We start from the raw sequence: 11,957 nt of genomic DNA, 5'->3' as shown, positions 1-11,957 counted from the left end.
AGCATCACCTAACTCCCCAAAAGCTGCAGCTGGCCCCTATCTGTGAGAATTAGGAAAAGGGGGTCCCTGTAGGCAGGATCACCGAGAGCAGGTAAATTTGAAAAGTGTATCCCTTCCTCCAGGTGGCATGGCTCTGTGATCAGGTAAGAGCTGAATTCCAGATCCTAGTGGTCCCCCAGGCCAGGCGCCCTTGTGCAGTGAGCAACTTGCACAAACGTACATGGCAACCTATCCACAGGGCTCAGTGAGCAGTGACTACTGAGAACTTTCCCTCTTTCCCCTCTCCCCATCCCCCTCAGTATAGGACAAGGAGGGAAGGAGGTCAGCCGCCTTTGGGAGCACAGCGCTTCTGGACAGAAGCTATTCTCTGAAAGAGTGGGGATGTGGGGTGCAGTGCTTTCCCTCCATGAAGCCAAGTTGACAGCTACAAGAAAATCCCTAGTAAAGATACGGGGGTCTCTAAAAAAAGAGGAGGTTGGAGTCTCTTTCCACCTGAATGTTTGCTGAGTTGCAGAAGGCACTTGCCCCTTGGGTCTGTTCTGGAGCAAGTGGACATGGCGGGGGTGAGGTAGCTCAGGGCCAGACTGTTCCAGGAACCTGGGAAGCCAGCCCTCTCCCTTCGCCCATCTGCAGAGTCTCTAACTGGAGGTGTGCTCAGGGAGGGCACGAGGCAGGCCCATCTGGGCTCTCCATCTGGCACCCTTGTCTTCCCAAACACCTTTCCCAGTCCCGACAGAGAGTGGGGTATCCTAAGCCAGAATTCCTCCAGACAGGTCCTATGCCGAGTGTGGCTCTCAGAGCCGAACTCAGGGGGGCCACCGGCCTCCCCTTTTGAAGAACAAAGCACTGTCCACCCGAGGTCGGACTCGACCATTGCCCCAGACCCACCGCCCCCTGCGGAGATGGCCGCAGGCCGCGTGTTGCAGGGCAGGGAAGGTCTAGCCCTCATCCGCCCCCAGCAAGGCCTGGAACTGGCTCCAGTCCCCACCACAGAGCTTTCCCGCACTCACCAGAACGTTCCACACTTGGAGCATTAGCCTGCCGAAGTTAGAACGTGGTAGTACATCCTTGTTGTCACTAGATGGCGACCCTGTGTAAAGGGAAAGCAAAATGCCGCTGGAAGCCGCCCACCGCCGGGATGCCTCTTTCTCTCGAGGCGGGGTCCCTGGAGGTACTCAAGACAGCAGAGGCCGGATACGGAAGGTGCTTACTTTCGGGTCCGCCCGGGGGCTCGGGAGGCGTGGCTCCAGAGGGCAATTCCTCCCCCAGTCCCGGGGTCCTTCCCCAGCAGACGACCCAGGGGCCAGCCCAGCGAGCCGGGGCTCCCGGAGCTGTGCGCAGACGCGAAGTGACTCCTCGTTACCGAGTTGGGACCTGTTTTGCCCCCCAAATGCTGTTTTCAGGTGAAGCAGTATCTCAGGGCAAGGACGTGAGCCCTGCGAGAGGGGGAGAGAACACTCACCTGCTGAGCGGGGGCCTCCGAGGCACAGACTCCGGGCTCAAGACCACCGCGAAGGTGGCTCCCGCTCGCGGAAGCAGCAAAACCAGACACAAAACCAGAGCGGCTCTGTGTGCTCACAGCTGTACACTTTAAACAACCACCACCACCACCACAATAATAATAAAAGCTCTGCAGTGTGCTTGGAAGCTTGTGGAACTGCTCCACAGTCACGCATATCACGGCACCAAAATCGACGCGTTTGAGTTATCGATGAGTCCGTTAAGGTAGAGGAAAAGGCCCTTGAGAGCGAATTTTCTGTGGCCCGATTAGACCTCACGCTTGGTGTGAATTCACTCGGCTCTGCAAAAATGCCGAAAATGCTGGGCTCAGGCATCCTAGAACATGCCTGTCCAGGGCTTCAGGCTCGAGGCTCCGCGAGGCCATCGGTGTCACCTGTGGGTAATAAACCGAATGAGGGAGGGGGCGGAGCTTCAGAGAAACTTTCACCAGTCGTTTTCAAAGCCAAACCAGGGAACGTAAAAATGTTTCAGGGACTTCCCTGGTGGCGCAGTGGTTAAGAATCCTCCTGCCAATGCAAAGGACACGGGTTCGAGCTCTGGTCCTGGAAGATCCCACGTGCCGCGGGGCAACTAAACCCGTGTGCCACAACTACTGAGCCTGCGCTCTAGAGCCCGTGAGCCACAACTACGGAGCCCGCGTGTCACAACTACTGAAGCCTGCACGCCTAGAGCCCGTGCTCTGCAGCAAGAGAAGCCACCGCAATGAGAAGCCAGCACACCTCAACGAAGAGTAGCCCCCACTCTCTGCAACTAGAGAAAGCCCGCGAGCAGCAACGAAGACTCAGTGCAGCCAAAAATAAATAAATGTATTTTTAAAAAAAGTTTCAAAGGCTGTATTCTTACCCCACTCAAAATGAAAACAGTTTTAGTATTACAGGAAACAGGGCTTTTTTTTTTTTTTACCACTTTGAATCCCTGCTTAATTGAATCGTAAAATGTCTGTGAGAAAAACAAACTCTAACCTGCTTTTTAGACCCCAAAATGTTCCTTAATGTCTGGGCATATTTGAAAAGTCACATATGGAGGCCACTTTCTAATCCTTACCTTTTACATCAATTCACAATACTGTGGGCTATGTGTATGTTTCACTTCGGCCCTGAAACAACTCCAGCAGGGAGATGGGGAACTGAGGCTTACAGCAGGGAGGTGATTTGCCCATGCCCAGTAGTAAATTAACAGCCCAACTAGCGCTGACATTACTCTGCGCCACACTACAAGAAGCATTTGCCAAGACCGCTGTGTGCCAGGCACTGTGTAAGATTCAGGGAACTTGGGGCTAAATATGATGCTTGGTCCCTCACTTCTCTCAGGTTGAAAGTTATTCAATCAGAGAGATGTTGGAGATTTCCCTGGTGGTGCAGTGGTTAAGAATCCGCCTGCCAATGCAAGGGACACAGGTTCGAGCCCTGGTCACATGCCGCGGAGCAACTAAGCCCGTGCGCCACAACTACTGAGCCTATGCTCTAGAGCTTGCAAACCACAACTACTGAGCCCACATGCCACGACTACTGAGCCCCGCGTACCACGACTACTGAGCCCCACGTGCCATGACTACTGAGCCCGCGAGCCTAGAGCCTGCTCTCCGCAACGAGAAGCCACCGCAGTGAGAACCCCTTGTGCCACAACGAACAGTAGCCCCCGCTCGCCGCAACTAGAGAAAGCCCCCACACAGCAACGAAGACCCAACACAGCCAAAAGAAAAAAAAAGAGGTTTAGACAGCAAGTATATACAGTGTGAGTTTTGAGTAAGTGAGAAACTGACCCGGGGCTTATTACCTAAGCAGGAAGAGGATCAGGTGCTGTGTGAGGACAGGTGCTGACACCCAAATGCCTCTTGGGTATGCTGTTCTCTCTTCAGAACAGCACTTAGGATAGTCTGAGGGCTTCTCATGCGCACGTGTGATCCATCCTCTTGTGTGATCAACTGATGCGTTCAGTCCGTGAATAATTCTGATGCTGCCATCAAAACCCTTCACACGTTCCTGTCAGTGGGATCAGGGAGACCCCGGCTCAGGAATCCTGCTCTGCTGACTTCCTGTCCTCACGAGGAAACTGGAACATTTCTGACACGGCAGCCCAAAGGCACAAAGCATACCCTTGGGCACACTTTAAATATCACTCTGAATAATTCATCTTGTGCATTATTTAATAACTCTCTGCTCTGCAGAATGTTTACTTACACAGTATTTTCACTTCAAACTCAAGCTGAACCATTTCAGAGAACTTTTGACCCAGTAATTCCACTTCTGGAAACTTCTTCCATAGAAATACTTGTACAGGGACTTCCCTGGTGGCACAGGGGTTAAGAATCTGCCTGCCAATGCAGGGGACACGGGTTCCATCCCTGATCAGGGAAGATCCCACACGCTGAGGAGCAACTAAGCCCGTGAGCCACAGCTACTGAGCCCGTGCTCTAGAGCCCACGAGCTGCAACTACTGAGCCTGCATGCCACAACTACTGACGCCCGCACGCCTAGAGCCCGTGCTCCGCAACAAGAGAAGCCACCGCAATGAGAAGCCCACGCACCGCAACAAAGAGTAGCCCCCGCTCGCCGCAACTAGAGAGAGTCCGTGTGCAGCAACGAAGACCCAACACACCAAAAAAAAAAAAAAGAAAAAAAAAAAGAAACACTTGTACAACGGCACAAAAGTAAATATGCTAGAATATTCATTGCAGCATTGCCTGTGCTATTAAAAAATTAGAAACAATTTAAATGTCCATCCCTAGGAGAATAATGAAGTAATAATAATTATGGTATCTCCAAACTGTAGAATTCTATGTAAGTGTTAAAAAAGAATGCAAGAGAGCTATATGAAGTGACATAAGAAGCAAGTTGCAGAATGTATTAACTTTTGTAAAAAAAAAAATCATAAATATTTATTTTACATATATTAAAAAGTACTTAGAAGCAGATGTAGTATACCAAACTCAAGCGAAAGTTTAAAATTAAAAAATTTATATATTGTTTGCATGAAAACAGCTTATGTATTAACTTTATAATTTTAAAATTTTATTTTTGTCATTTTAGAAAAAAAGTACAAAGTCAGATTTGGTGAATACAACAAAGACTTGGTGCAAGTTTTTTTGGGTCACTTGCAGGTTCCTGTTACCCTCCAGGGAGAGGGCTAATGCCTGAGACATCATTCTCATTGTGAAGTCAATCTTTTGGCCAGGAACAGTTTTTCTTGCCTGCAGAGGTTGCTTCCATCAGGAAATGCTGAGCACAGTTGCCCTCTCACTCTCAGAGCTGGTAGCCAGTGCGCTCACCCGGCAGCTCAGCTTCCATCCACTGCTTAGGCTCTCATCGTGAAGCTCCGAGGGCCGGGACTGCGTGTGTCCTTGGCCTCTGTATTCCCAGCACCCAGCAATGTGCCCAGTGTGTATTTGATGCTCAATAATTGTTAAAGAATTTGTTGAAGGAAGAGCTTTTGATCTCTCTTGGCTTGATTTTCAGGTTGGGGAAGTGGGGTGTCTGTGAAGGTGGCTGGCAGTTCCTGGGTCACGAGTCTGGGGGTGTCTCCTGGGCTCCTAATTTTGGAAGGTTGTAAGCAGATGGCCCAGCCACCTGAGCAGCACGTGATGAAGTCTTAACACACAGGGGCAGACGCTGTCCCTGCACTTAGAAACGATACCGCAGAGTTGATTTGATGTTTTAGCAATTTGCAGAATGTTTCTGCTACACGATACCTAGATGTAAACGGTAATCACCTTATATAAATAATGGTAAGTGGGTTCACGGCCAAGGTAAAATCAAGCACTTCTGGGGGCACCTTTGGGGCCAGGGTGCCAAAGAGGGGACTTGTAGCTGCTCTGAGATCCTTCCAAAGATGCTTTGGACCCCAAATCCAGGCCCACCCAGATGCTAGTTTTCTCTTTGTTCCTGAAAAAGGAAGACAGTGCCCAGCTGTGAGCACTCAGAGCTGAGTCCCAAGCTCCCCTTTCCCTCTGAAGGGCTCCCCAGCCGCTACCCCTGACATAGAAAACATGACAGGTGGCTCTGCTTTGCCCAGCTCCTGGCCCAGGGCCCTGGGGCCTCACTATCCCAGACCCATTGCCCCTCAGTCAAAATCTCAGCCAGGCCACAGATTCCACGGACCCAGTGATCTTCCCCAGTTTCTGTGAGGTAACAATTCTAACACAGATGCTCTGAATACGACTTAAAGGTGGGGCCTGGTAAGTTGATATTTAATGAAAATGTACACATATTCAGCTAAAAATTCAGAAGGACAGAAAACAAAAGAAGTCCCATGCCCCCCAGTTCCGCTGGTTCAGAGGTAAATACCCGTGAACTGTTTCTTGTATATTCTCGCAAAAATCTTCATGCCTGTACGAGCACACATGCGTACGTGAACACATACGCATCTTTTGGTGGCCACAGGTGGACACGTACTCTGCTGCTTTTCTGCATCTTGCTTCCTTCTAACTTAGCTTGGAGATTGCTCCGAATCAACAAATACTGATTTACTTTATTCTTTTTAAAGGGCTTTACTATTCCACTGTCTATATGGCAAACATTTGCTGTTTCTTCCTGCCTGACAGCCTGTCCCCTTTCTTCCTGTGACAGTAGCATTTTCTTTGTCTCTTCCCCACTCTCAGTCCTGTGATTTGGGTGAGGATGACCCTGACCTCAGCTACAGGCTTGGACATATGACCTAGACCTTACCACAGAGATTGGTTCAGGGGTGGACACATGACCCGGGTGCGGGCAAGGTCAGTCAGGGCCAGGACTTTATCTGAATTATTTAGGGAAGAGAAGCTCTCTTTTTCCTGCTGACCTTGCATCTGGGGAGGTGTGGTCCTGGAGCACGTTCCATCGTGTGGAGTCTGAGTAGGCAGGCAGAATGGAGAAGAATGGAACCAAAATACAGAGCTGCTGGCCTTGATGACACAGTGTAAGAGTCTGGCTTAGGTTTACCTGGAGCCCTTTTGGGGCTCACGTGTAACTTTCAGTTACATGTGCCAATGGATTCCTTTTTTGCCTAAGCCATTGGGCAGGGCTTTCTGTAGCTCACCCTAGGAAGAGTCTTGCTATAGAAACTGGCATCAAGAAGGGGGGGTCGGGGGCTTCCCTGGTGGCGCAGTGGTTGAGAGTCTACCTGCCGATGCAGGGGACACGGGTTCGTGCCCCGGTCCGGGAAGATCCCACATGCCACGGAGCGGCTGCGCCCGTGAGCCATGGCCGCTGAGCCTCTGCGTCCGGAGAGAGGCCACAACAGTGAGAAGCCCGCGTACAGCCAAAAAAAAAAAAAAAAAAAAAGAAGGGGGGTTGGCAAGTGACCCTGCAATATGGAATTGGCTGAGTCAAGGAAGGTGGAGAGCCTTCTCTTCTTGGCAGCAAGTTGGCCATTCTCATTACCCAGTAATGAAGCAACTAATTAAATTGTGGTCACTCAGACTAGGTGCACTACTTTACTTATATGAGGTAACTAGACTAGTCAAATTCACAGGGAGAGAGAGTAGAGCAGTGGTTGCCAGGGGCTGGGAGGAGATGGAAACAGAGTTGTTTGATGGGTAATGAGCTTCGGTCTTGCAGGATGAAAGGAGTTCAGGAGGTGGATGGTGGTGATGTTTGCACAAAATGAATGTACTGAATGCCACTGAAAAATGGTTAAGATGGTAAATTTTATGTTGTGTGTTTTTTACTAGAGTTAAAATAAAACATACACAGAAAGAAGAAGATACAGCTTTATCATGAGAGGCCCTTTCTGCCTGTGACCTGCAATCCAATATGGCTAAGAGTCTGGTCAAGCGCTATTGGAAAAGCTGAACTTTCTGCAACAAGCCGAGAGCACAGGGACCACGGGCTGAGAGGCAGAAAACAGCAAGAGAGAAAGTTGGGACTTAGGAGGCGAGTACCGCAGACTGACATTTAGGTGTCTCTTGTACGTGTTCGCCTATATGAACTCATTTACTCATAACAACCCACTGGGGTAGATGCTGATTTTCAGATGAGGAAAACAGAGGCAGGAGGAAGTTAAACAAATAAACCTCGACGAAGTAAGGGACAGAGTCAGGACTGTGAGCTGGGCAGTCAGTGGTTCTGTTCCTACTCCATGGCACTGGGACACAAATAGCCTGGAAGCCCCCTGAAATCCCAAGCGGATCGTGTTGTCAGAGAAACCCACACCAGCTCACAAAGCCTCAGTCCCAGGGTGACCTCCAGGCCCTGCTGCACCAGCGTGGTGCCTCTCTCCCTGGATGCAGAAAAGCCCACGCCACGGGGATTTCGCAGCTGCTGCCTTGCCTACCCTCCCCTTCACTTTCACGTGCTTTAACTTCTGTGGACTCTCCTCCTTCCAGAGAACAACCTGTGGAGCAGCTTCGGGAAACCACTGGCCATACAATATTATTCCGGTGCTTCGAAGATTTACTCACCACAATCCTCTTTTGGTGTGCCCACGTCCAGGAGCTGACGCTCATTTCCTGGGCCACAGTATCATTGTTCAGTGGGTCTCACAGTTGGCTCTGGGATAGGAATATCTCTTGGCCAAAGCCTTTTGATGACCCTCAGTATTTCTGCTTGAACAATCTGTGTGCGCTACTTGGGGTCGCCAGCATAGACAGTGTATTAGGGTTAGGTTGAGGATGAGAAAGATTCAGAGTCATCATCTGGCCTCATGGAAACCAGCGAGGACCTAGGAATCCCCTGGAGGTCCAGTGGTTAGCGTTCGGCGCTTTCACTGCCCAGGGGAACTAAGGTCCCGCAAGCTGTGCTGTGCAAGCCAAAAACAAAACAAAATGCAACAAAACAAAACCAAAACCCAGCAGAGGACAAACCACATCATCACATCACTGGGGGCCCTGTGACAAAGAAGGACAGGACAGGGGAGTGGAGACTTATTTCAGCAAGATGAGCCATGCTCTAGAGAGAAATACACATCAACCTGACACAGGGGAGGCTTTGCCCCGGTGGAGAGGAACTTCTTCACCAGAAGGATGTCTCCTCTGTGCCACAAAAAGGACAGTGTCTTCCTGAACCCAAGGAAGAAGGACCTTGAAGACCCCATGGCTCCAAGCAGCATAGTGAGTTATACAACAATACTCACATGGACTTGGCAATGAGAAGTTGATTGTAGACAGCCAAGAACAGACTCTGCGAAGGAAACTATGCCAAAATACAGCCATGTAATAAAATATATTCTACCACCAGTACTTAGTCTTCTCCTTGCGTTGGTTTCACAATTTTTTTCACTTTATTAACTTATGGAGAGTAAAGGGAATTATTTATGTTTGTTGTTATAAATGATCTGTTCCTACTCCTCTTACTGCCAAGAGCTAAGACCTTCCTGGTGTCCCACGGTAATAGGCAGTCTGGTTGCAGATCTCAGGTGATTTCACTGACGTATGGAGAGTAGGCAGTGTGATTTCTCAAGCCTACTCCAAAGGAATAAGCAGAGAAACCTACAACTCGTATATAGGTTCAGCCCTCATCCATATGGAAATACCTTTCCTAATATCCTCCGAGTTCAGCACCTGCTCATAACCATGAGGACCCACACCGTATCCTCACATAATAAGCAGTGAGGAAGTTTCCTTCCAGACGGGGGAGATAGGCCAGCAAATGAGGCCCTTGCCTAATTAGGAGGTGTTTGTCTTTAGGTCTCATCCAGTGACAATTTACCTAAGGGTTTGTGATGTCTTGTGCTATATGGGGTCCCTGACATCAAGTGTATCCGTAAATCAGAGACTGTCAACTGGTAGCCCAGAGGCTGAATCAATCATGTAGATGTGTGTGTGTGTGTGTGTGTGTGTGCGTGTGTGTGTGCGCGCGCGCTGTGGCTGTTATTTTTTGGCTTATACAAGTTTTCTATTAAAATACGAATTATTTGCCAGAATTAAAAATCATAAAGTTTCATATAACAACTCATATTTCCAACCCCTTTGGAAAACACCAAAATGCTGGGAAGCGCTGTTAACAGGGGAGCAGCATGGCCACTTGGCAATAACCCACTGACCTGAGTGAGGGGATCCCCCACAGCCCCCACTGGTAGGATTTACTCCTTCCTTCCTTCCTTCAAATGTCTGCCCCTGCACATTTGGGTTCGCAACTCTGTGCCCTCCCGGTCTAGTAAACACCAACGTTCCAGAACTGCTCAGTGCATGTGGGGATGCAGGGCCAACCATGACACTGGCAGGTAGTAGGATAACCTATTCTCATGAAATTTTTGTTCGGCTCTCTACATATTTCCTAACTGTAAGCAACTCGCCAGGCTTTGTATGTCTTTGCCTTAATAATTGTGGTGGGGCAGACAGCAAGGCAGCCTGAAAATGAAGCTGATCTGTACTAAAAACCTAAGGCCACTGAAGAGGTGATGGGGTGTCCTGGAGAGAGGGGGCCCTTGGAGAAGCGGTGAGGTGAGGAGGGCGGGCCCCTGCCCGGGAAGGGCAGAGAGGTCTGGGGACTCCTCCAGGGCAGCAGGGTCACTAGCACTCCATGAGAGCCTTCTGGAGCCACATGGCTCGGTGGCCAGGAGAGGCAGCTCTGGCCCCCGAGCCCCAGGCCCAGCAAAGACTCCATATCCCTGGAAAGCCAGGAAGCAGGGCCTGCCCGGCTCGGAGGACAGGTACCAGCCAGGATTTCCTTCATAAGCCTCAGGGACTCTGATACCACCTTGGAGGGACAACAGCCTTCAAAACAGACTGAGATGAAAAGGAATGAAGGACCGACATATGCTATAACACAGATGCCCCTCGAAAACGTGCTAAGTGAAAGAAGCCAGGCACGAAAGGCCACAGAGTGTAGGATTCCAGTGATATGAAATACCCAGACTAGGCAAATTCATAGAGACAGAAAGCAGGCTCGTGGTGGACAGGGGCTGGAGGAGAGGGAGATGAGGGGTGACCAGCTTTCTCTTTAGGGTGGTGAGAATGTTCTGGAACTAGATAGTGATGATGGTCGCACTACGTCGTGAATATATTATGAATGTACTCAAAGACATTGAATTGTAGACTTTAGAATGGTTAAAATGGTGAATTTTACGTTATGTGAATTTTATCTCAATTTAAAAAATGACCTGGAATTTGCTACCACCTTAGCGGATGGTGACCTGAAGTTACAATTAAGTTGATTTAAAGGAAAAGGAAAAAATTTCCCCCCAACCTCTGAGTTTGTGGGCAGGACTCATTCCTATTATCTAACCCTAAGAAAAGGAGCCTGTATCCTGAGACACAGGAGGACCCAGGTTTACCTGGGATGGAGCTCTAGAGACAGGAACACGGAGTGTGTTAGAAGGTGGTAAAAACACTGCCCAGGGGTAAAAGACTGGGTCCTGATCACTTCGGAGCTCAGCCCAGTCCTGGGCTGACCAGCTCCAGACTTCTTTTATTGGACTTTCGAGTCTAAGCCTTTGTTCTTGGGGTCTTCTCTTACAGTCTGCAGAATCGAATCCAAAAGAATGCGGCATCCTAGAGGATGTATGATCTGAAGCATTAGCAGACGTTACATGGGCAAACTGGTGTGTCAGGGGCTACAGGCTGGGATGAGAAGGACCAAGAGGAAACGTATTCCAGGCAGAGGGGAGAGAATGTTCCCTGGCCTGGAGGAAAGACAGAACACAGTTGGGTGTCTGGGGCCACCAGAGAAGGGGTAGAAGGAGATGAAGCCTGAAATAGGAGCAGGGCTAAGACATGAGGGACCTTGTAGCCTTGTAAGAAGTTGGACCAGGGCTTCCCTGGTGGCGCAGCGGTTGAGAGTCCGCCTGCCGATGCAGGGCACACGGGTTCGTGCCCCGGTCCGGGAGGATCCCTACATGCCGCGGAGCGGCTGGGCCTGTGAGGCTGCGGCCAGACAGATGAAACGGACTTGCTGTACTTGGCGAGGGGCTGTGAGAAGGGAGCCTCTGAAAGGGACGGTTCACAGGAGTCGGTACTGATTGGATCTGACGGTGGGGGACAGAGCAGGAAGGCTGAGGATGAGGAATAATGGGCTGAGAGAGGACGCAGACGTGGGGATGGGCGTGGAGCCGGAGGTGGCCCGGGCTCAGCCACGGAAAGAGTGCTCGAGTGAAGACCATCGAGGGAGCCCTGGCCTGGGAGTCAGAAAACCAGCCAACCGTGCGCTCGTGCGGTGCCGCCTTCAGCAATGCCCTTGACCTCTCTAATTCCGGTCCTCATCCTAAACTGGGGGTGTTGTCAGTTCACGTTTGTAAAGCCCCCTGGCACTTACTAGATGCTCAGTGTTAACTGAATCTGAAATGTTGCTCCATGCGTCCCATCGGCACTTTGCTCTCTCGTGCTCGCCGATTCTGGCCGAAGACACAGCCCTCACCCCTCTGCTCTGGCTCCAGGGTAGCCCAGAGGAAAGCCGCTCATCTTCCTTGAGCCGCATGAACTTGATTCCCGTTTTAACAGAGGACAAGCAGGAGGCTGCCAGGTGGACCTGGGTTAGAAGCCAGGGCTCCCGGCTCCAGGGTCCGCGCTCCCGGCTCCGCAGCAT

At 50.4% G+C, this 11,957-nt stretch overlaps 1 protein-coding gene across 1 annotated transcript in view; it reads left to right on the top strand.

Moving 5' to 3' along the window:
- The first annotated feature begins 1,081 nt into the window (after positions 1–1,081).
- The window catches only part of CLEC2L (C-type lectin domain family 2 member L), a 29,678-nt gene continuing 18,802 nt past the window's right edge, over positions 1,082–11,957 (top strand). Inside the window, exons 1-2 of the mRNA XM_024742520.1 lie at positions 1,082–1,516; positions 11,809–11,894. Coding sequence (XP_024598288.1) covers positions 1,082–1,516; positions 11,809–11,894 — 521 coding nt within the window. The remainder of the gene's footprint in view (positions 1,517–11,808; positions 11,895–11,957) is intronic.

The sequence above is a fragment of the Neophocaena asiaeorientalis genome, unplaced genomic scaffold (assembly GCF_003031525.2).
Source record: "Neophocaena asiaeorientalis asiaeorientalis breed wild unplaced genomic scaffold, Neophocaena_asiaeorientalis_V1.1 scaffold598, whole genome shotgun sequence".
NCBI lineage: Eukaryota > Metazoa > Chordata > Mammalia > Artiodactyla > Phocoenidae > Neophocaena > Neophocaena asiaeorientalis.
Note: the sequence above shows the minus strand (reverse complement) of the source record. Positions and strands in the feature narration are given on the sequence as shown.